Source organism: Arvicanthis niloticus, chromosome 9 (assembly GCF_011762505.2).
Source record: "Arvicanthis niloticus isolate mArvNil1 chromosome 9, mArvNil1.pat.X, whole genome shotgun sequence".
In the NCBI taxonomy this organism is placed as follows: Eukaryota; Metazoa; Chordata; class Mammalia; order Rodentia; family Muridae; genus Arvicanthis; species Arvicanthis niloticus.
In genome coordinates, this window is record NC_047666.1 from 38,417,622 (window position 1) to 38,443,201 (window position 25,580).

The following is a 25,580-nucleotide window of genomic DNA, read 5'->3' on the forward strand; positions in this document are numbered from 1 at the left end:
TAAACCAGCCAGGGCTACATGATGAGCCCCTGTCTCAAAATGAAAAACAATAAAAAAATAAAACCATGCTGTTGTAGAAAATGCAAAATGTAGATTCGTAACCAATGCAGGAGAGAGTCTTCTAATGTTTCCCCAAATGGGCAGGTACGCTGTGCTGTGAAAAATGTTTGCTAGGCCACTTGTCATCTGAAAGCTTTATGGATGTGCTTGGAACCACAGACACAATGGCTAAGACACGGTGGTTTGGCCATTTTTAAAGGTTTGTTTGGTTGTTGTTTTGAGACATGGGCTATGTCACTTGGCTGAACTTAGTCATGTAGACCAGGCTGGCCTTGAACTCACAGAGATCAGCCTGCCTCTGCCTCCCAAGTGCTGAGCTTAAAGGTATGCACCACCACACGAAGCTTTACAATGTTTCTTTCAATATACTACAAGTAAGATTTGTGTTCAAAAACATGGTTAAATTGTCTTTAGAATATGAAGGATGTAATTAAGCCAAAGAGAGAAAGCACATTTTTCTAAAGGTATAGAATTAAAAATAATCTCTACAGGTAGGTTTCCTGGAACCTGAGGTTCTCCATTCAGCTCTGCCATCTTCTGTGTGGTTAACCTAGCACACTTCTGATAGAGCATTTTTATATAATCATTCGTTCTAATCTAAGCATTTATCATTATATGCAAAGAGCTTTCTTGATGAGAATGCTGTAGATGGTGCGTGGTTTTGACGTTAGCATTTTATTTGGATGACTGATCTTGCAGATGTGAAATGTCAATGAATTATTCATGAAATTGCTTTCCTCTGAAATTTTAGTTTGGCTCTTCATGTTGGTTATTAAACTTCTTTCCCTCTTTATCAAATTTGGTGAAGAAGACAGTACGTTCCCTCTGAAGGAGCTAGCCACTCCGCCTTTCCTTGGGACCCTTCTTTTAGCCTGCTCACCGATGTTATTGAGGGCTAATTGTGAACCTGGCTTGAAGTGGCTGCTAAGAGGCAGCTTGGGATATGCGCCTGACACAGAGCCTCAGAAGGTCAGAAGTGGGGAAAAAACTTAGTCTGTGGCAACTTTGTCTACCAGTGTGAACAACCAGCATTTTTATTGCATTTGAGAATGCGCTCATGTCAGTAATTACTACTGACTACACAACATTTTTTTTTTTTTTTATTGTCTGTATCCACAGACATGGAATGATGGAATTACAGTTGATGTCAAGGAATGAGATTCTTTTATGCCTTATCAAAACAAAACAAAACAATCCCTGTTAGTGGCAGCACAGATACAGAGAGCACCACACTCACAACCCAGACCGCACCATCTCCACCCAGGCTCCTGGGTATCAGGGACCACTTCGAGTTACACTGGACCCACAAGACGCCATTAGACTGGTCCATTTGCTTCTCAGGATAATAAAGGAAAACCGAGTTGCAAAACACTTCCAGACTGTCAGGAGGGTATGGCATTGACCAATAGGTACCAACAAGATTCAATTAGCAGAGTTTGCTTTATGCCCTTGGAGACAGAGCTCAGCTAGAACGTGGAAAAGAGAGGAGAGACTTTTCAACTCAATATTGTAACTGGAAAAAAAAAAAAAAAAAGAAGAGCCCGTGATTTATATTATATTTCTGGCTCTATTATTTTGTTTCATTTATTTAAACCAAGGCTTTCTTTATTATGACTGATGAGATGCTAGGAATATGAAGTCAACTGTCTTCTGGTATGGGGAGGGGGTTGGCAGCTAGGTCACCACCCACATAAGCCTAGACAGTTCACCCTTTGATGGCCCTTAGACTTCTCACATGGATCTATCCTAAGAACGTGGAGGATGGGTCCTCATCATGACTGTGTGTGTCTGACACATAGGCCAACCTCCCTCACGTTTGCTTATATTTACTAAGAAAAGAAAGAAAAAAGTAACAAATTATCCTTACACCTTGGGACCTTGTAAAAAAATTTTATACAAAAAAATTCAATATTTTCAACACTTCCCATTATTAATCACTACTTTACTCATAAAACTTTAAAAGTGTGAGCCTGGAATTTCATCATGCAAAAATATTGACTGCGGCAAGAGAGAACATTTTTTTAAACAACTTTTTTTTTTGTTTCAAACTTAGGAACTTGTTTAAGATAGTCAAGGAGGCAGTGGTGTGACAAACATAATGAACAGGAATGTATCAAAAACAGAGTAACATACACACACACTCACACACATTCTCTCTCTCACCCCATCCCACAAACCTGTACAAAATGTTCCAAATGATAAGAAACAAATTATGTCAACTGTTACAATTTGAGAGAGAGAGAGAGAGAGAGAGAGAGAGAGAGAGAGAGAGAGAGAGAGAGAGAGAGAAGTGTGGAGTTTTTTTCCTTCTTCCCATATATCAACGAGTTATCCAATGTTTGTAAATCAAGGGCAAAGAAAGAGTACACGTGCAGCATCGACTGCAAATCCACTACATACAGTAGTTTTCCCCAAAAGATACTATTTTCTTTTCCTTCTTCTTCTTTTTTTTTTTTTTTTAAAAAAGTATCATTAATAAAATGCAGTTGCACAAAAAGCAAAGATGTTTTGACAAACAGGTGTAAGCATTTATTCCTTTTTAGGAACAATACCTAAAAAATAAAATAATTAAAACAAAACAAAACAACAACAAAAAAAAAACCCTCCCCCTCTGCCCTCCCCCCCGCAAAAGACAAAGATCCACACAGACACATCGGGATATATGTACAACCGAATCAACCCCATTCTAAAGAAGCGACCGTAATCCCCCCAAGGGACAGAATCAGAACTGTAAAAATCAGAGTGAAGATTGCTTGCTGTAAAGCCTGAGAACTTTTTTTTTTTTCAGTTGGTTCTTCTGCGAGGCTATGACACCTGCAAAGATGCATAAAAATCTAATTTTCTTTATTTATTTTCTTTGCTACAGTCTTTAGACTAAGCATGCAAGACATACAACTAAGTGCGACTGAGTGAAAGGTATATTTTTAATTTTTTTTTTTTACTCATTCCCTAAAGGTTTGAACTGAGGTATGCGTACTAACAGTTCTCATGCTGTTATCTTTACTCTTGTCTAGCTACACATGCTGAAGAATGAACTAATCTACCAGATTTTTATCCTCTTTTGAATATCTAACCAGCAACCACTCAGTTTAGAAGCACAGGGCCCCCTTCCCATGACCCTGCCTGGCTACTGCCTGCACATCATGAAGCTGCCTGGAAAAGAGGGGGGGATAGGGGGGTGTGAACAACCACAGACTGCCCCTCTATGGAAAGCAGAGCAAACCTTCAGAAGTAATTGCCGAAGACGGTCTATTCTAAGCTTATGAGTGGATGCGAATGTCACCCTTTTTTTGTGTGTAAATGAAAAACACTGACCAAATCATAATTTGAAAAAGGAAAAAAAAAAAAAAAAAAACCCAACAACAAAAAGCAGAAGGAAACCAGAGGGTCAATGTCAGGATCAACCAAAATGAACGCAGTGATCAGACCACAGCCCTTAAACAAAAGTGGCATACGAACGGTCTACAAATCTCTTTATTCTAGAAGTGGCCTCGTGTGGCCAGACACTTCTCTGTTCTCTCTGAATTCATCCTAAGTGTCTCCTCGATTATATACTAATTTTCAGCATCATACATTCATTTCTTTTTCTTTGAGATGATAGCCCATTCTTTCCGTAGGAGCTGTAATACTGTTGTCTTGGTTTCTTTTCTCTGCAGTAGCCCCGTATTTTCTCCTTACAGGAGTTAGTTTTGGTCTCTCTACAGGTAGAGAAAAGAAGGAAAGGGAAAAAAAAAAAAGCTAGAAAAAAAAAAAGTAAAAAACTTTGGTTCCATTGCCTACGTAGTCTGCTAAATGAACTCTGCTGACGGGCAGTAATTTCCTTCAGGTTGGCAAATAGCCTGGACCTCATCATTTGCCTCTGAATCCTTTCGCCTCCTTTGATCAACAATAAGAGGATATTTGGCTTCATCAGATAAAGCATAAAAGAAAATAATTTACCTTTGCGTAATATCTTTGGTAATTTTAGAAATAAAAAGGTACAAAGTATATAAATTAAGCTCCAAAAGGCTCTCAAACTAAACCCAAACAAAAGCTACAGCCCCAGATAAATAAATGCCAGGGAAGCGGGTGCAGACGGAAGTGTGGAGGGGTTTGAAGGGCTGAGGGCATACTGACCTAGGGCCATCACATTCTGTGGGCCCTGGTTCCAGGAGCCTCCATCTACCTGGTGTCCTCTTCTGTGAAGTCTGTGCTACTGGGGAGGCGGGTGTGATGCTCACACTGCAGACCGAGCTGCAGTACCGACTTAGCACACTGGAAACTGACACATTAGCGTCTGCTGAGCTCAGTCCTCATTAACTCCCATAACAAGTTCAATGTGAAGTCTCATTTGCATTAAAACAGATGAATGCCACCGAGCAGAGCAGGTCTGAACTGATGTACAAACTCAGCCCTGTCACCCAGGCTGAGTGTACATTGCTTAGGGAAGCTGGCTTTTTGGTCATTTTGCAAACAAAGCAACCTAGGCTGTTCAGAACAACATAGGGCCTGCGGTCCTGGTCATTTGATCACAGGAGGGAAAACCTTCCACGGCCATCATGACAGTCTAACTATTAAGGATTGTTTACTCTCTTCTGTTTCTTTCGTGGCTGTGTTTCCTGATGCTGAGAGAATGTGGTGGCAGTTACTCACAATGGTGGGTGCCATGAAAAATACAAAAAGAAAAATCTCCAACAGTCCCCATCCCACCCCCAATACTGCTATTGTGAAATCAATCTGCTGTGTCCCTAGAGTGTGTGCGCGTGCGTTTCTCTCTTTTCTTTTCTGTCATTCATTCTCTTTCTGGCAGGACATCATGTCCCCATGTGGGGACCTTCAGGAGTAAGGTGCAGCCCTTGGGATCTTTTTTTTTTTTCTTTTTTTTTCTTTTTTTGGAAAAAGACCAAAACGGAATGTTTTGTTTTGTTTTGTTTCAAACTTGAGAGAAACATGGTGATGTCTATAGGAAAATGGAATGAGTGCCCGAAAACTACAGACGAGAAATAACATTCAGCTTTGTATAATAAAAACGCCTATTAACATTCATCACAAGGTACAGAAAACGCGAAGCCTCCAAGAGGCCCTGGGCCCAAATGGAGGCCTGAGGTCAGAACTTAAAATGGTAAAGAAGCAGGGGGGGAAAAAAGGAAAAAAGAAAAAAAAAAGGAAAAAAAAGTAATACATTAAAAAGTTTGGGATAATTATTTTTAACCCCTCCCCCCAATACACACACACAAAGGCCTTCCCCCATCCCAACTGGAAGCAAAAAAAAACAAAAAAAAACAAAAAAAAAAAAACAAAACAAAAACAAAACAAAACAAAGTGAGTAAAGGCAGTGATATCAACATGCAGTGCTGTGCAAATAGGTCGTCCACTGGAGTCTTGATTTCGGGCGAAGGCTTGGTCTGCAGCGCAGGTACGTGAGCTCAGTCGGGTGTCCTCAATGTCCGGCGATGGCCGGGCAAAACTGCAGTTCAAAGTCTGCTGCTAAAAGTGAATCCGTCTATCGAATTTACAACACTGATGTTGACTCAAAGAGGAAAATCCCAAGTACCAAACAGGTCCATCCAATGCACAGAGTACAAATCCCTTTTGTCAACAAAAAGTAGAAAAATCAAAAATACTCCCAAATGGGAATCTTGATGGCACTAAGAGTTAACACATTTCAGAGTTGTCAAAATGTAGCGAAAATCCTCCAGACTGTACAAGAAGCGGAGGACGGCTTCACTGCTAACTTTTGACGTGGTTTCTTTTCTTTTTCTTTCTTTCTTTCTTTTTTTTTTTTTAAATCTGTTTTGCTTTTTTTTTCCAATCTTCGGGGGTTGGCCCGCCCAGAGGTTCACTCCATGTCCTCGTTTACTGGTTCGTCTTCGTAATCTCTGTCATGGTCAAAATCTGGACTGTGGTTGGCTGTTGTCACTAAGGACAGAGGCCCTTCAGCTTCCTCAGGGTCAAGGGGTTCCTCTTTTACATGTATGGGGTGCCTACAGAGAGAGAGAGACAGAGAGAGAGAAACAGGCTTAGGGGAACATCAAGATTGATGTGCTGGTATTGGAACAACCTACAAGACTTGCGCTACAGAGACACTGCCCAGCAGAGGCAGAGTAACCTTGACCATAACCACAATCAAAAACCAAGATTTTCAAATCCGATGGAAACATCCAATGACTGTTGTACGTTTGCACTGGCTGCAGCCCGAGGGATTAGGGGCCATGTGAGACCAGGGGCTTCAGCACTGCTCAGTGTAATAGCAGCACAGCACTGGTGATCAGAGAGTCTTGGATGCTGCTATTTTAGAACATACTCTGTACAGAAATCATTTCTCTTGCTTTTTGGGACACACAAGCTACCTGAGGACCTTGAAGACAGTACCAGACTATGCATTTCTAAGAGATTCCAGGTGATGGTGCTGGTCCCAGGACCATCCTTTTGAGTACCAAATAACAGGTCCTGTAGTGACATCCTGGGTGGATGAATGCCACCCTGCAAATAATTATGTGAAATGAGAATCTGTAATACAGCAGTGGTTCGTGGGGCACTGAGCACAGGAGGCTGGGCTAATCATGGCTTGCTGTGTGTTCTGCTTTGCTAGTTAACATGCAGAACCTGTGAAAGAACCCTCCAGAGGACGACCCCAAGCGAGGTTCTATCATTAATCAACTTCAAGCAAACACAGCAAAGAGACACCATGATACATGCTTGAAGCTCCAAATTAATGCATATTTTTACAAACTGTCAATAAGGCAAGAAAAGCCCTGCCAGGAAACACAAACGGAGAGGAAAAGGCTTGCTCAACACAGCAATATGATAAGAGAGCAGAGCCCAATCAGAATAATAACGCTGTCAGCTGTAAACAAGGCAAAACAGGAGGCCCGGCTGGTAGCCGCCACTGGGACACTCTCGCTACCTTGAGAGCTGCCAACTTTCTCATTATGGATTGGGGGCTCGGTTCATCTAGAGAGGGCTGGCTGGATCACACAAAACCACTCTGATAACAACTGCGAAAAGCTGTTCGTAAATCATATTTACAACTGATCTTTTGCCAATACAAATGACTTTCTGTTGCAGGGGGCTTTTGATATGTAAAAGAACTATTCAAGTTAAAATGCACACATCTCCCAGACAGGCTGGGAGTGGGAGGGACTTATAATGGACATTACCAAGTATTAGTAAGAGGAGGTGGTACTGGGGATGGCTGGCTTCCTAAATAATTGATGCTGTACGCAGGTCCCAAAGGCGCCTGGAACCATTTAAAAACAAACAGAGGCACACTTTGGGCTGCTCTGGAAGACAGAAACCTTCAAAATCAATTGACACCAAAATTAGCACAGCATAGAGAGAGGCTTGGGGGGCTAGATGTCAGATGAATAGCTTTAAACAATTATGCCCACGTTCTTAAAAACCATTTGAAAACCAAACCCAAGTCTCACAGTACATTGTAGATGTGGGTTCCAGCTACTTAAAAGTTTTTAAATAGTGTGGTCATCTTTGTTTCTGAAATAAGGCCCAGGCCTGGCTACATAGCTTGTAGAGCCCCTGAATAAAAATATACTCACAACTTTAAGAGAAAAAACAAATATTTCAATGAGGGCAGTGTCCTTCCAGATGTGGGGCACAAATGTAACTGAACATGTCACATGCCTGTGCAGTCAGTCCAGGTTATAGTGAGGACTTGCTTCTCCCCTTTCTTTTTGAGGAACATATTATTGCATACTTTACACATAATGTGAAAAAATTTTTTTTGACTTTTCCATTACAGGTTTTCTGGTTCTATGTTATTCCGTCTGTTGGTAAGTCAGAACCTTTACAGCTGGTGCTCTCTAATTGCCTTCCTTCCCCTCTGCTGTTTGCATAGCCCAGTAAACCACTGCTGGCCATTCATCTTCCTCCTTCTGTTGATTTACCTCCTTGGGATAAATGTCTAAGAATGGAAGTGTTGGAGCAGAGGCCAAAACATCTTTATGGTTCTCCTGATTTATTGGGATATTAATTTGCAGAGGGGCTCTATCAAGTGAGACTCGATCTCAGTGACCCAAGCGTTAATTTAGAAAAACAGTCTGTGGCCTCGGGAGCAGGTGTGAGGTAGAACCCGAGTTACCTTGACCTGCAACCCTTGCTTTACTGACCACAGTGGATTTTTATGTCTGCCTCCCAATTTCACTATCGAGAACTGTGGCTTTGTCAGTCACCACTGACTATGTGGGTAATGTCCAGCAACAGGAATCTGCCCTTTAAAAAAACTTAGTTTTAATCAGTTACTGCATGACGCTCAACTGCTATTTTTCCAGAGTAACACTTTTGTGCTTCAATTTTGAAAAAGCTATCATACTTAGTACTAAATAATCTCTGGCTCGCAGGGCACAATCTGATGATATTATACAAAGCCTTGGAGGTAAGGATCAGAAACCCTAGAGAAAGCAAACACGTCTTAATGTTACATTCTTGCTTTACTACTGTAAGTCCTTGTTTTCCAGATCCAGTCCCACACGGTGACAGACCAAGTGAAGGCTCCCCCAAAGAGAGTTTCTAACACCAGAGACTAGTTTGTTCTCTCCAGAATTCACTGCATATTCACTGTCCCCAAACATAGGTGCTGGTGCTACCGTATCTACACAGCCTTTCCCAGTGCCTCTCACAGAATGGAAGGCAACGCCACCAACTACATCTACTTTGTGACAACCTGAGAATCCACACTAGCATGACAGTAGGGATTCTTTGACCTTTCATGTAAGATGCACACTGTTAAAGGCTTCCCTCCCACTGGGCATATACACAGTGTACCATCTAAAGTACAATGGGTACCCCTCCTACGCCTTCCTCCACGCCAGGCCCACCGTTTCTCTCCAGCATCTACTATTTCCAAAAAGGCTCCTAACAGATAATGGAGCCAAAACCATCTCTCTGTTCCCCTTACATCTGAGTAATCCTTTTGTACAGCCATTCTGAAAACACATGAGATTTTTTTAACGATAGTTGACTGGTCTTTAAAGGCACTGCATTGTGTTCCTGTTAAGGGCACACACACAGCACAGAGCCTTTGGTGTGGCAGCCTTTTAGCTCCTACCAGAATGAAAGTATACTGCCCCCAAACCATCATTATGTGACCACCTTCTTCTGTTTTTGAGAGAGAAAGGCGATACCGTGGTTTGTGTGAAGAGCAGAGAGCTATATTACAGCGTTGCCTATGTGCTGGGCCGGCGTCCTAACAGTGGCTTGTAAGCCTTGTTGTAAAGTTTATGGCTTGATTTATTTCAATAGACTGGAACGGTTAAAAAACAATTTGCATCCTAGCAGGGTAATGCGCACTGGACAAGAATGAAATCTCTCATTATAGACTCACTTAGTGGAAGCATGGGGGTCAGCAAGACTAACCGGCTGCCGCACTGACAGCACAGTGAAGCCGTTGTCAGTACAGGGAACCATGGGGCACAGGGTGTAAACCTGACTTTCGAGCCTCACGTCTTGATAGCACGGCTATGCGGGGGCTCTTTTCTGTCTGTCAAGCTGTTGAAGCTTTCGCTTTGTTACGCATTAGGATGACTGCTGTAAATTCGCTAAGTCTGCACTTCACTCAATCCTGTTAAGCAAATGAACTTCCATCATTGACAGGCTTCTCTGTGTGGACCTTTTTTTTTTTTTTTTTTTTTTTTTTTTAAAATTTATTTACTTTGTTTCCCCCTCTAGTGATCTTTCTACTAATAGGAAAGTAAGATGGACTACACCTCAGAGTTTGAACAGGACTCTAAGAAAACAGTGTGCCTCCCACTGTAACTTCCTCTCTTCTTTCTCAATGGGAATGTCTTGGAGTGACTTACATTACCAATTCACAGTTGCGCTGAGCTTCCTGGATATTGACCTACAACATCACAACAACTGTGAATATCAGGGAGACAAGAAAAGAGTCAGAGAAACAGCAGCTTGCTTTAGAGAAGATGAAATTCTGAGGCAATCGTAGGGAAGGCATACACTCCCCTAAAATGCTGGTATGTCATTTCCAGGAGACTAAGCCCTCCAATTAAAAACCATCGCTTCTACCTCTCAAGACCCCTTTCCAAGTACCCAGAGCATGGGATTAAAATGTTAGAAAGTAAACTTTTAGATGTGCCCACTATGCTGGAAGATACCATTTATTCCTTTTGTCACTAGATGCCAGTTCATTCTGTCCGTACTTGTTAAAGGTCACAATTTCCATCCCCATCACACAAATTTCCTAAAATAAGATGCTGGTCAGTAATTCAGAAAGAATGTGCAGACAAGCAGCCTATTCTTGGAGCGGGCAGTAGTGGAAAGACTGAACTGGTTCAGTCACTTAAAGTGGGCTATGGCTTTGGAGAGACTCTCTGAAAGAGAGATAAGCATTCACAGCCAGGTTCACCACACACCGAAGCATCTGGAATCACGTGGCGTCTCTTCTGTTGTAGGGCCCTTCTTTGGAATGAGAAGGAGAGCTATGATAGAGGCGGCCACTTTCAACCTTCACCAACCACAAAAGGGCATTCAACTTGCTGGCCTTGCTGAGGTTAGTATGGCCCTGGTATCATTCACATTCAGCCCAGATAACCATGGCCCACCGCTTCATTCAGTTATATGTGCTCTCATTATCCTGCCGTCTGCTGCTGTAATGCTCCTATTAATTTTCCTTTTGATATTTTAAGAGCAATCTATAAATCATGCCGCCTTTCATTTGTGCCATCATTAATGCTTGGTAATAATGCTGCAGCGTTGAGCTCAAGTGGTTAAACTAAGCGCACGACCAAGTAAACAAGCATCTTGTTCCTCACTGGGCCCGGCTTGCCTGGAAGATGAACACACTGCGAGCTTTCACAAAGAAGTGTATGGTGATTTTAGGAGAAAGATCACAGTGTGAATTAAATAACCGTTTGAGGCCCAAAGTGGAGGAAACTTCTCATTTTCTTGCTGTGTGTACTTACTGTGGATGGAGCCAATTGCTTTTACGAGAAAGCTACTAACTAGTCCTTTTATGCACTAACACGTGACTCCAGGGCTCTTAAGAAATCAGAAATGACAGGAAAGGTGTCTAGAAGGGCCAGAGAAGAGCTGGTTTGCATATTTAAGAGGGAGACCCGGTCAGGTGACAGAGAGCTTTGGGCAGATAATACTCACACAGCTTGCATAGGGGATCTGCCCGGACTGCTGTCACTCTCGTTGCTGTTGGTATGCTCCATGGCCCCGTTCAGCTCCTCCCGGATGGCACTGGCCAGGCTGCCCAGAGTGGGGTTTCCCATGGAAGCGGTAGTGTACAGAGGTATACTATTCTCAGCCATGGAAGCCTGTACCAACCAAGAGAAATTGAATGAAATTATAGGAGATGACAGACAAGAAAGCTCTGGGTAATGGGCGTGCGGTGTTTGATAGCTTTTGGTTCAAGTTCACTGTCCCATGGCTGACAATCTAAAAGAGCTGTGGGATTTTGCTTTAGGAGCCTTGGGTAAGCTATCTGGGTACCGGGGAGTCTACGGGTGAAGTTGTCTGCTGGCTCCTGCCTGGTGGAGTTTAGACAAAGGTTTCTAAAATGAGGTGTATAGCCAGTGTCCTTTTTTTTTTTTTTTTTTTTTTTTTTTTTTAAAGGAACTGAATATTTCCAGATCACACTGAAATATAATGAAATTTTCATTTCTTTATCCATTTTGATGAGTGCTGTATTGGCTAGCTGAGATCTTATCAGATTATATGGCCACACGGCTCAAATTTATGAGAACTTCCATAAGCACTCACAGAAAAGGAAGAACTGGAATCATTTTTTTCTCCTCCACCAGTCCCATTTTTAATGATTTTTTTTGAACCTGCTTAGTGAAGGCTGACATAACCAGACAATGGTAACATCACACAATCTTTCAGCCTCAGACTAATCATGCAGAAGTTTGGAAGTGCAGAAAACTCTCCAGGAAGGGGGAAAAAAAAGAAGGAAAAAAAAAAAAAGGCTAAATCTTATTTCCTTTATGACTAAATATATCCATATTAAAGGTGACAAAGTCATCCCACTCCGAATAAGTGTCAGCAAAAAAAGTATGTAAAGCTCCCCCCAATAAAACCCACTCGAACTCTGGTAGAATACTGTTCATTGCCATGCCAGATGTAAACATAATGACCACCCTGTTTGCAATGTGGATAGGTGTCAAAAATACCACTGGACTGAAGAAGCCCCGTTTGTTTCACTTGGGTAGGGAGTGTGCCCAAGTGACTTTTCATTTTATTATTCAAGAGGACAGACTTGGGAAAAGAGGCAGCTGTAATTAGATGAAGATTTATCAAAATTGTCTTCTTGCAGACTACACTCTGCCTGGTTTCCCATCCTAATGAGAGAGAGTACGATCACAAGACAATCTGGCATAGTGGCTTCAGTTGGCCCATCATGTAAGAGTCCTAACTATTCTAGAAAAGCTGGCACCAAAGAGAAGGTATGAGCCAGAAACAAAGGGAGAAGAGGAGCAGAGCTGGGCTGCAAAGAATCCGCTTGTTAGTCAGTTGCAGTCTTGCTCCCTGTATAGACCCAGTGTCTGAAGCGCTTCCCAGATATACGCCCTGAGCATGCTCGAAGCATCTCCCTCCTCCCCTATGGAATTATCTGCTTCCTTTTTTGAAAGTAAAGAGAGGAGGGTAGTATCTCATGATTTCCCGGGGTGGTGACCGTTTCCCACTCCTTGATGGTTTATCAGATAATCTGTTTGTATCCAGCACTTTGTGAATGCATTTTTTATAATTGCAATAAGGCATTTCTATTCTTTCTGGGCAGGGAAGCTGGCACAGTAATATTACTGGCAGCTGCAGCTGGGCTGCCATCTTCAGCTGCCTTATGTGAAACCACACAGTGGCCACATTTCCCTGCCATGTAAGTTCTGCTTGGACTGTCAACTGAGTGGCCCTCTCACTGTGGAAGTACCATGGGAATCTGCTCTCATTGGACAACTGCGCTGTTTAAGAGTCAAGATCAAACAGAAGCTGGCACCGCCAATGCTACCGTAAAATTTTATTGGATTTCGAAGCCTCAAACTGACATGTAGGAACCATGGAAACAGTTATAGGATTATCTATTAAGATAAGTGAGTATCTGCTTATTATTAAGATAAGTGAGTATCTGCTTATTCTTTTTGATTCTCCAAGAATGATGGGTAAAAGTCATTTCTGAATGATACTGGATGGGCAACCTCAGTGATGACAATCACCCAAGTGGCAGACTCTTGTCTTGGTCCCTTAACTCTTAGACACAATATAAGTACAGAGAATCAGTCTTGTGCCTTTAAACAAAACAGTAGTCACTGGACTACAGTAAGATCCTGAGGCCTGGCCCACCTCTGTGCCTCTTGAGTAGTCCTGTGCAGAGTGAAGAATCAGAGCAACCCCCAAATTATCACCTTCAAACAGGTCCTTCCTGTAGCTGATGCTTCTAGGAGCAGCTGTGCCACCATGTTTATAATGGACTTAATGATATACATGATCCCAGGCACAGTATGTGGCTTTGAATCAAACCGGCACCTCTGCCCGCAACACAGAGGTTCTTAAGTGATGGCACACGGGTCCTTAAGTACGGGGAGGCTTTTGGAATGTTAACTGCTCTGCACTCCCTGGGGAAAAGGCAGTCTATAAATACGAAGCTTTATGGTTACCCTTAGTTACCTCACTTTTTCAGAGCATAATGCAATCTGTCCCGAGCCCCATGTTTTATTTCTGTAGTAGATTCTGCTGTCCTATTTTATAAATTGTATATCATGCCGTTATGTCGCTCGAGTAATTTTTTTTTAAAGAAGATATTGTTGCGCTGTTATTTTTACTTGCCTTGAAAAATGGAAGTGGGTGATAAAGGAAGGGAAGGCCCTGCTGGTGGGATCTTTATTTAATTTGCATGGCAGGAAGCTGTCTCGTATGACTGGCTGTCTACTGGTGGGGAATCCAAATTCAAGAGGAGGGGCAAAGGAGATACTCCTTAAATTGTTCCTGGAAAGCCGCAGGCTGGTTTTGGGTGAGCAGGGGAAACACAGAAGCGTGGAGAGGGGTAGGAAAACAAAAGTCTCAGAGATGAAGCGTGAATGCATCTGTAGCGATACAGCACGCTAATTGAAATTAGTCACATAGTAAAGGGAATCCGATGTAAAATGTGCTTGTAATTTTAATACCAATACAGATAGAGCCGCCTTTAAATTCATACTTCACAAGACTCCGGGGAAAATAAGTTACTAATGCATGGTATTTACAGTGGCAGCGTATAAGCCGCCTTTCATTTACTCTTGCGAAGTTACTGTGTAAACTACGAGTAATTAAAAGAAACACAGAAAGTAGTCTCTCCCAGTAAATTCAGTTCAGGCTAAAAAAAGAAAGAAATGGAATTACTGAGACGCTCAGTTGAGCAAGTCTGCCTTGAACTGTGTCAGGGGCGCGTTATCCACGAGGAGCCCTAGGATGCTGTGGGTGAGCTGGGAAGACAGGCACACGGAATAGGGGCTCAGTCAATATTTGCTTAGCAAGTGGCTGCTGTCACTGCCCTCCCCGCTGTCCCCCATCTAGTTCCCATCATGCCACATGTTCCAAGCCTTTTCCCACTGACATCCCTTTTTTGGGCATTTGCTTCTCTATTTCTGCCTTCACTTGTAATGCTATGGCCCCTCAGAAAAGCCAGAGATGTCACAGAATCCAACAACCAGTTCAGGAGTGCTACAGTACTCACACGGAACCGTGCTGTGGGGGTTTGATACGTATGTGAGATTTGTCTATAGAGTATGTGATGTAAATGCTGCAAGAGCCTTTCTGGGATGTCTTCTAGACTAATCAAGGTAGGTTAAAAAAAAAAAAAAAGCAAAAACAAACCCCAAAACCCCCAAAACTAACAATGGCTACAGGGATCCTGGCTACCTCTGAGCTCTTAAGAGAGACCTGAGTATGGCATTAGGTATTTAAAAGAAGTGATACCAGATACTCCATTAATTTCGGAAATCAGTTGGTGGTGTGATACCTGTGAGGGACAAGAAACCTAGACTGGCTAGACGCACCGATTGTCCCTCCTGTCGCTCACACCCAGGGCTCACACCTTCTAAGACTCTCTTGCTGAGGTCATATGTGATTTATGTGTCAGTAGGAAACAAACCTCCCAGGCTCTGATGGCTTGGTTTTCCTGAACAACTGGCTGGCAACTTCTACTTTCCTACGCTTTCTGTTGTTTAGACAGTTGACTTACACAGGAGGAAACAAACCCAGGCCCCACCCCCACAGGAAGAAAAGGTGTTGAAATGGACTTTAATAAAGCCTCCCTTTCTCTTTAAACCTGGGAACAATGGAAGGTCATGTGACACGGTGGCCTATCATCCAGCACATTAATAGCTGTGCTAGAGTAATTACACTTGTGGTATTTTTGCCTCAAGTGAAATTCTGAAATAAGAGGATGGAAATTATGATACTGCTGATAAATATTAATAAGTGAACTTTTAATTTTTTTTTTTTGCCACAATATTCAGAATGCTGCGCATCCTGCTAATGCTGAGGCAGCCCGACGTGTTTGCCTCCGGGGAGCGCGATGCTTCGTGCACTTAAGAAAAAAGTTTAACGGAATTAAAATTTAATATCTAATTAGAGCGAGGCTAATATATTTTGAAATGAGTGGGGGAGCTCTGCGCCTGTGCTGCGGATTGGGGGTGGCCGTTAATCTTACCTGTAAAGCTGCATTGAGGGGGGTGCAGTAGGCGTGGCTGCTCTGCATGTTTTTAATAAGGGAAGGGTTACTGTGTAAGAAAAAGATAAAAACTCAAAGTTAAACGCAATCGAACCAGGGGGCCTCGCCAACTTTTGCTTTCAAAGTTCGCTGGTAGCCTTTCACGTTTTAAATTCTTCCCCCACCCCAACACCAAACCGAAGGAAAATTAAGCTTTATATATGTTTCTCGGGTTGGTTTAGGCAAATTCCTCTGGGGATGAACCTAGTGGTTCATTCTGGTGAAACTGCCTTAGATTATAACACACTTGGGTATATCCCCCCGGGGACCAGTCTGCAAAGGGTCAGCTGCTGCCAGGCTCCAGCAGGAAGGTAAGGGCTGAGTGGCAGGGTACCTGGGACATCGTGAGGAGCTCTCAGCTCAGAGGCTTCCTTCTTAAGTTATATGTGACCCTGACTGCTCAAGAGAAGGCATGCTTATTTCTCTTTCGTAAAGCAGGAGCTTTGGCTGCTGTCTTTCCTGTGTAGCCCAGTCTGGGAGAGCAAGCTCTAATTTGGTGCTTTTTCTACTGACTAGGTAAAAGAAGCCACAATACCATTTAAAAAGAAAAAAAAAAGAAAAAAGAAAGAAAGAAAACAAGAAAATAAAAATATCTCTGCCCTAGTTAAAATAAATAATAATAATAATAATAATAATAATAACACTACAAAATTACCTTGGACATACTGAGAGAAAGTGTGGCTTCCAGTAGGTAACGAGGCTCATTTATCAACAGACTTTGAAGGGAATGACGTTATCAATCTTTCCCCTGAGCTTAGGACAATTTGGTTTTCAGACTTTTGAGACTGGGTCTCTCTAAAAAGTCTAGGCTGTCCTGGAATGTGCAGTCCTCCTGCCTCAGCTTCTGGGGGGGGGGGTGGCTGTCATTATAAGTACACGCCCCTACACCTAGCTTGTTCACAATTATTGTTACTTGAGTGTTCCGTGGGAAAAGAATTTTATCCCACCAGATATATACTGTAACCACCGCTTCCTTTCACTTGCAGGGATTGTGGGTAACATGGGAAATATCTAGCTTTGAGGGTCCCCGTAAGCTGCTGAATCAAAATACAGTCAATCATCGGCATTAGAGACATAGAAAAAGCATCGTTCTAGGCACTGGCGTTCCAAGGAGAAACGAGCGAGGTACATGTACAGATCACACCGTCTAGTTTCTGTTGCAGAAAAGCTGTGGCACTGCTCTTGGGTGAAATGTCATACTACATGGGATGAGTCAACCATGCTAAGCCAAAGCAACAGCAGACACAAGAAGAACAAAGCAAGTAAAGGCTCTTACTGTGCGCCAAGCTCGTCAGAGTTTTCACCGGGGCAGTATTTGCGAGGACGGCCTCGTTGAATATGGCGGCCACGTATAAACTCTTCATCATCAACTGTCCAAAAGGACCCAAACTCATCCTCTACTCTGATAAAGCACTTATGCAGTGAGAGGTTGGTGCGAATGGCACCCTGGGATAGGAGCAGCAGCAAAGGAGATGGAGTGGCAACAAAAGGAGGCGGGGTTGGGGGCAGGACAGACATCCAATACAGGGAACAGGAAAAAGAAAATAAAATGCAATAAGCATAAGCGAATGGCTCGTGAGGGTTAATATGCAACGCCGCCTAAAAGCTACTAGCATGGGATGTAACAGAGACCAGCAAGCAGGGGCAGGGGGACTGGTGGGTATACGAGACAGGAGGGATGAAATGTTCTCTTGCTTCCCTTAACTGAGACAAACGTGAAAACCAGGTCTTTGGTCTGACGCCGCCTAGCAGCCTCTACTGTACACTCGTTAGCACAATCCGAGCTGGGCTAAGAAGTTCAAACATGGCGGACGTACCCACTGATCTTTTGTGGCCTCCGTTTTTGGAACTCTACTTCATCCACTGTCCATACTGCCCCTTTAACGTTCTCTACTCGCACAAAACACTTGTGGAGACTAAGATTATGACGCACTGCATTCTGCAGCAAGTATAAAAGAGAGAACATTGACATTTTTTTTTTCCATAAGAAAAGATTCAAAAAAAAAAAAAAAAATACACAGCAGTACATTCAGCCCCACATCTGTTAAACCATCCTCCAGAGCTGTAGCCGCCACCCCCTCCCCCCATGGAGGACCTTCTTTTGAGTGTCTTTTAAGAAAAACCTCAAATTATGAATAGATGGTAGTCTGGCATTTAAGCCTAATTTCTGGTACCACGTGACCAGAAGACAAACTGGTGAACATGCATGCAAGTCCCAAGCAGGTCCCTCCAATAAATCTAAGACATTGTTAAAATGATGTCAAAAATTGGCAAAGTATAAAAACTATTCTTTACAAACCCATCTATGTGGGATTCTAAAAAATATTTTATTTTTAAATCACGAAAAGGTGAACAGTTTTAAATACACAGCAATATCTGGCTTTGAAGCCACGCATAGGCTTTATCAAGGACAGTCCTAAATAGGATTTTGCCACTGAGAGCGCCATCTTGTACAGCAAAGATGGTCAGAGGGCTAACTCAGCACCCAGAGTTCAGTCTCAATGACTGATCGAGACCTTACCTTCTGGAATATCTGTGAACACTGGCAATTGCTTGGAGGAGCAATTTCAATTGAGCAAATGCCAAGAACATACAAGTAGGACTCTCAATGGCAAAATGACTATATTCCATTACTTGGTTTCTACGTTTCTTATGTTTGAAAGTCACTGTTGGCCATTGCTGAGTGGGATCTTTCACATCTAACAAAAAGGACATCCTTAACTCAAGTGCAAAGGGGCTCTAAATGTCTCATATTTTCAGGAAAATTCACTCCCCTGACTGGATAACTAAACTGGATACACTTTAGTCTTGCCTGGACGACCAACTCGATGATGGACTTGAGACTATTATAAGTGACCTGTGGCAGTTTTTTTTTTTTTTTTCCCATACAAAATGGTTCAGGAGAGGCAGAGGCAGTTGACACACATACTGAGATTTTGGCACCTTAAAAATATGAGCCTCACTTAATCCCAGCATTGTAGCCTTCAGACAGGCTACACTCTCCTATAGTAATCTGCTTTCTTGGTGACAAATCTTGAAAGTCTCAGGGGTCTTTCAGGTTTCTGGGAAATGATCATTGGTGACTAATCAAGTTACCTAACAGTCTGCTCTGTGACACACCACTTAGAGGATAACGGGCACATCTTTATTACTCCTATGGGGATCTGCTCACCAGCGGACTCCACAGAGTGAGCTCCCAGGCACTCTGAGTACAGCTGAAAGTAGACTTCTGATCCTGACAGGACTGTCAAAGGCTATCCTGGATGAAAAAGCTTTTTGATGGGTTGCTTAAAAACAAAGCTCTACACATATAAATTTAAGCTAGTTTTTAAGGAAACAACTTCTTTATATTGCACAGGGAATTATCTCCTCCACTATCATGGAGGAGACAGAAGCAAATGAAGCCTCTTCCCTTTCAAAACCAAGAGAGCACATGTGCACACATGAGGGGGACGGCTGGGGAACAAGGTAACATCAGTCACCATTTGAAATTTTACGTAAGCATCAAAATGCACAAAAGTCCAAAGACTCCAGAGGCTACTGGTGATCAGAGAATGATTTAGAGCGATCTGTATACTAGAACAGAAAGCAACTAAAAATCAAGAGTTTTTAAAAGAAAAAGGATCAGCAAGTGACACTATTCCACTTTGTCTTTTGGATCACTGTCCCAGTAGGGACACAGAGAAAAACTATCTGTACTGGTGAGTCGCTGACTACTACATATGGGACTGTTTGCATTAGTGACACTTCTGTCTTTATTCTGCAAAGTCGGAAGAGTGAGATGTGAGTTGAAATTCATATCCGCAACTGGTAATTATTTTGAAATGTGGTCATTTGGTATTTATAAAAAGCAATTTGAGGAAAACGTCTTCTTTATGCTTCTACTTCCTAAATTTTTAAAAGATTTGTAGCTAAAGAGCCATTGTATTTTATTTCCCAAGTCAGGATTGGAAAGAAGCTAAGATCTGCAATATAATTTCCTGTCAGCCCCATGTGGTTAATGAATTAATTCTCTGCCTATACTAGTTGTCTTATAGAATGCAAGGAGAAAAACACAAAACACGTCTCTTCCTATTAAATTGAGAAAGTCGATTCCTGTAACAGCACCTGTTGTACTTCAGACTGTGGATAATGACAAATTTTGAGTGCTAGGTGGTACTAAGTAGATCTAGTTGGCACTGTGTAATAAATTCAAACTAGGAAGCTGAGAGAAAGTTGTGAAGGCTATCTGTGTAGCCCAGCCTGGCCTTGGACTCAAAAGGCCTTGTACTCCTACTTCTCAAATGCTAGGATCACCTGGCATAAACCATCATGCCTAGCCAGAAAGGGTTAATGGCACAAGAAATAAGTGCCAATGAAATTTAGGAGGAACTCCAAGCATTTAGGGGGTTATCTAGTGGAGTTATGGCAGCTGACCTGTTCTATGGCAAATGGTGTCACATTACATAATTCTGAAACTACCTTTTTCCCTCGGGGTAACTATGAACCCATTCTTATAATTGATACCTTGCATTCTGCAGAAATCACCCTTTTTGCTGTGTGAGTACACGGATTACGCAGCTTCCTCTACTTGTGGGGTTCATGAGCTTTGATCTAACCACTGAAGGATCTTATTCAGCTTGGCTTCTAGTTATACCCCTGAAAATGAGTGTTGGTTACCCACGGTTTGTGTAAGCAACTTTGTCAATCTCAAAGTTAAGGGTCACAATGTCACCTCCTTTCGCTATACAGAATTCTCCAGCAAATCCAGCCACACCTCTCTTGCAGGGGCTGGGAGTTCAGATGGCTCTTCCATCTGAACACTTCAACCATAATAAAACACTTCTAGTCACATTCCTAGTGCTAGTGGAATATTCTTGTTACCCAGTAACTGATTTTTTCCCCAGAAGATCCTCTCTTCTATAAAGGTCAAAATTCGAGACTGCAAAGCTTACCTTCCACGTGGCTGCATTGCGTCGGAAGTAAGCAAACATTCGTGTGAACCAGTTATAGATTTCATTTAGTGTTAGCTGCTTTTCCGGAGACTCGAGAATGGCCTGCGAGGCAAGAAGAATCCGAGGAAGGTAATTTATAATCCAATAGGCAGGAACATTTGATGGTGCTCATGAAAATGTAGAAAAAGAAAACCAAACCAAACCAAAACCAAAAAGAAACCAAAACTGGAATCTGGAGCAAACTCCTCAGACAGGTTTCACAAAATGATCGAAGATTAATGGTTGTATTTAAACAGTTCAGTAGCAAAACTCGAAATGGAATTATCTAATTGTTTGGAGTTTTTATTTCTGTTTCCGTACAGAAATATTAATTTATTAGTCATTCATAAAGCAGAATCAAAGGGAAATGCAAAACATTTCACTAGCTGATTAAAGCTCAGTAATTATTTAGAGCTCAGATTAATTCTAGGGATCAGAGATTACTGTAGCTTTGTGATAATTGACTTGCCATCTTTAAACAGCCTCATTCTCACTGTTGTGTGAAATGAATTCCCTAATAATCACATCGTATTGTAATACTTAATCAAAAGCAATTATGTTATATATTGCAGTTTTTAAAAACCTTATAGAAAAGGTTTTAGCATGCTTGCATACTAAGTAGTTTTAAATCTACTTCATCAATATAATATACCCACGGACACCTTTTGATAGCATTCCACAGTCCATGTTATTTACTCACCTGCCTAATTAAAGATGCATATGTAAACGGTGGTCTAACTTCTGCGTTCTTATAAAACTCTTGGTTCTGCGCAATATCTGCTAAATAAGAATCATTGTCCTATTAATAATCACTTTTTAAAAGGGGGCTCATCGACAGGAACTGCAGATTCCCCATGCTGCCCCAGGCAAAGACAGAGAGTAGCTACCTGAAGAAATGGGCACGTTGTATTTGTCTGAGTACCGCCTGCGGATAGGTCCCACCGTGTGCATGCTGGTGGTGGTGATGACAGAGGGGCCTTGGGTGACGGGAGTCAGGGGGGCGGTTGGGGTTGTTGGAGTATGAGGTAAGCTCTGTGGAGAAGCCTCTGAGGCGGACTTGGAGAGGGTGACACTTGATACCAGATTCAGCTGTGAGGAGAAGGATATTGGTTAGGAGGACTTGAGGAAAGCAAAACAGAAAGAACAAATCAAACAACCACAGAAACCCGAGCAACCTTGAAAACCTCTCTTGTCCCAGAGCAAAGCTTGGTGCACACCTGGCTAGGGTTACCTCTCCAAATCAGTATGTTTACACGGGCCACACTTTCAATTAAAGGGATTCTCCTTTAGACAGCAGCAAGGTTGGGGACTGAAGGAACACCAGCTGAGCTACTGTGGTGTAAACCTTGTTTGTCCAGTGTAACTTTCAGCAACGTACTGCCACACTGGAAAGCTGAAGTGCCTATTTTTCTTTTTTTTTTTTTTTTAACCGTAAAATTGCAATGGGTTTACTAAGAGGCCACACAGGGTTCTGAGCCACTACTATGACCAACAAGAAGTTACAGGACTTAAGTCCACTGTGGAACTGAACGCACCACAGACTGTGCATGATGGACCTGTGGTTCCTGGCTCAACAGTGGCCCTTACTGAGAAGGCTAACATCTATTTCTATAAAGTTGTAACGTTTGGTTGCTTAAAAGATTTAAACAGTCCAACTATGAAAGCCAAGCGTCTCTGAAGCAGGGTGGTGCATTCTTCTTTATGATTCTTACACTACTGCAAAGGAGGATTCTTCTCTAAAACTGATCAGGACAAGAAAAGCCCTTTGAGTTTCACAATGCAGAAGAACCTAGTGGTTTTCATCATGTTGATGGAGGTATCAAGTACTTAGAGTCTCTCCCAAACCCAAGAAACTTCTACAAAGTACGCTGGCTGTCACCTGGCCAACATTTTATCACAGTACATTTCAAGTCAGATACCATAATGTCTGTTTTGCCACCATCAGCTTAAGCACAAGTATTATTTGTGGATGGTATTAATAGTAAGTCCTTTGTTCCAGTGCACTGGGAAGACTCAACTTAAATTCACACAGTAGGAATGCAAGAGACTATACTACCCCTGTGCAGTAAGTTCCAAAGGAGGAGAAAGGAAGAGATCCAACATCATGAAAGGAACATTAACAGAAAAACCCAGATTGGGTGCTAAATTCAGCTCTGCTTTTTCCTATGTTCAGTTTGAAATATTGATTCAGCACACCACAAGCCCCCAGTGTCCAAGAACAGCAAGCTGGGGCATGCTCCTGCTGACCTTCAGCAAGCTGGGGCAGTGTGGCAATCTGCCCTCCCAATAGTGCTAGAAAGCTGACCATGACACACATTTGCAAACCAAGTGCTAATCGTGCAGAGTAGAGGCCAGGGACAGGGACAGGGCAGAGCAAGATGCCAGTGGAGAAGAGCAAAGGCTGACTCCTTCTCCCCGACAGCCTTAACGAGTACCTGAGTCTGGCAACTGTAAGTATTAGCATCAGCTGAAGTTGGGGGAATTAGTATAGAAAGATCCTAAATACATAGGTTTGATCCTTCAGATGCTGTAAAGCCTGAGCTTGAGGAGACTTTGGAAAGCCACAGATATCGTTCATAAAAATGCACACTCTAAAACACCTGCTCTGAGAGGCTTCGTTTCATTCACACCGATCTACAAACTACTCATGTTTTACAAAGACTGAAAAAGAAGCTTGTCCATATTTTTGACTCAGACCCAAAGCCAGTCCACATTCTTGTACAGTCCTCCAGCCTCTGCACCCTCTACTTATGCCCAGTTAATGTCTAAATGAACACCATGAATATCTCTACCTCTCAGTTATGCTTGCTTCTGGAAAAGATCCCGTGAACAGCTTTTATCCTTGCTTATGAATGACACTCAATAAATATTACCAAGAACTTCTAGAGGCTTGGAAGCAGAACTAAACCACAGAACTGCTGTCCTGGAAGTGCTTACTGTCAAAAGCAGGCATAAAACCCAGGCGGCTTCTCTGGGGTCTCACCCTAGATCCCAACTTCTCCTTCCTGCTTAAGAACATTGTCCCAATGCCCCCTACCAGTTCTGTAAGGAAGTTGGGCGAGTCCAATAGAACCATTCAGCAGGTATGAAGTCCATCGTTTTGAATACTTAGATCTTAGAAGAACTAGTGAACCCACACATAGAGACATGCTATTAGATGTGCAAAGAATGTGACTCTTGCAGCTTTTATATGGGGCTTAATAGTACTTGGATCAGTTCTGCCAGAGACAGCAACAATGAAAAAAACAGGTCCTTCTAGGTTGGCACAAGACGGGAAGACAGCAATGCAGGCTGAAATTTCTGGATGCTTTTGAATGTAGGTAGGAACTAGAAATAAACACTGAGCCTGAAGAGAGGGCTTACCAAGGCTTGACAAATGACACCATGATTCACACCCACTGCTGGGCTGTCTCTAATAAGCCACAGAGGAAGCAGCCAATCTCAGCTAATTACCAGATAAAAATGTATTGTAAGGACTCTAATTAGGAGATGCGGACGGGGGTGATCTAATGATTAAATGGTACATTCAACTGACCCCACCATGGATGTGCAGTGGTGCACAATGTCGCTGGAATATTTTGTAGAAACAGTAATTTTATTTCAGGGAGGGGAGACAGTAATATTTGTAATGATGGCTATGAGGTAAACTAATTAAAAGACAGTTCCTAGAGGAAAAGGGTGTCTGGGAACAGCTGCGGCCATTCCAAACCCAAGTGCCAAGTCTCAATGGAAGAGCTTCAGTCAAGTGGAAAATTTCTACCTGACCTCTGCCCTTGCTATTAATTTGCAGAAAAACTAATGACACATATACATATTCCCACAAAATTGTTCTAATTGCTAATTTGCCAAAGAAGCCTGGATTCTAAATTAAACATGACTGTAGCCTGTGAGGGAAGAACAAAAAAAAAAAACCTGGGAACTCCAAACAGAGGGAGCTGTGCCACGCAAGACCATCGGAAGTCTGGACCAACACGTTAATGAGACACAACCCTGGCAGCTGCTGTACAAGTTCCTTAACTTTTATACTTCTGTCTGGCAATCACGTGTGTGTGTCTCTAGGGGAGAAAAGGTTGAGTAGGGGGGCTACCAAGAATTCAAAAAATACTGTGTTCACATAAAGCCTGTTCTTACCGTGAAGGACTCTACCAAGAACGTTGAAAACATTATAAACATGAGCCCCACTACAAGCTGAGAAGAGCAAACTAGGTGCTGGGGAGGATGAGTCTGTCAGGAAAGAGCTTGCCTAAGGAGGAAGACCAGAGCTCACATCCTCAGCATTGCGGGTGTGATGGTCCACGCCTCAGAAGGCAGAGACAGGAGGACTCTTGGGGCTTTCTGCCAAGAGAGCCCAGCGGAATAGGCTCTCCAGGCTCAGTGAGAGAGCCTGTCTCAAAAAATAAGGTGGGGAAATGATTGAAGAACACGAGACACTGATCCTTGATTTATACATGCCTGCGTGCTTGCACACGTACAGATTAAAAAGCAAATCACTGGGAATAGTTTGGAATGTTTTTTTTTTCCGGTTACCTTGAAATACGTATGTTAATTGTAAATTACCAATTCTTTATACGATCATCAATAAGAAAGGAAAGCCTCGCTGTTTTGTATTTCTAAGTGTAAGTAAGGTTTTAAAAGATTTTTTTTTCCCCCTCCAGGACACGGAGCAGGAAGGGATCGGACTGGCAGAGTTTCTTTCCCTGATCGAAAGCCCATTTTTCTCATTGTGCTCATTTTCTATTTAAGAAGAGGTTGCTATGTTTAGAAAAGCTAGTAACGCAGATATTTTCTCCATGGCAAGTTGCCACTGAAGGGATGATTTCAGCAAAGATAATCTCTTTCAAACTCTGGCC

General features: G+C 42.5%; 1 protein-coding gene across 12 annotated transcripts in view; it reads right to left on the minus strand.

Annotated features, from left to right (window-relative positions):
* Nucleotides 1-1,207: 1,207 nt before the first annotated feature.
* The window catches only part of Foxp1 (forkhead box P1), a 504,713-nt gene continuing 480,340 nt past the window's right edge, over nt 1,208-25,580 (minus strand). For 11 of the 12 annotated variants that reach the window (XM_076940180.1, XM_076940173.1, XM_076940174.1 and 8 more), the window contains 7 exons: nt 21,618-21,819; nt 21,431-21,510; nt 20,692-20,793; nt 17,575-17,696; nt 15,698-15,767; nt 11,164-11,330; nt 1,208-6,023 (listed from right to left, as the gene is read on the minus strand). In XM_076940180.1, coding sequence (XP_076796295.1) covers nt 5,879-6,023; nt 11,164-11,330; nt 15,698-15,767; nt 17,575-17,696; nt 20,692-20,793; nt 21,431-21,510; nt 21,618-21,819 — 888 coding nt within the window. In that variant the 3' untranslated portion in view covers nt 1,208-5,878. The remainder of the gene's footprint in view (nt 6,024-11,163; nt 11,331-15,697; nt 15,768-17,574; nt 17,697-20,691; nt 20,794-21,430; nt 21,511-21,617; nt 21,820-25,580) is intronic. The other variant, XM_076940181.1, reaches the window with a different exon arrangement.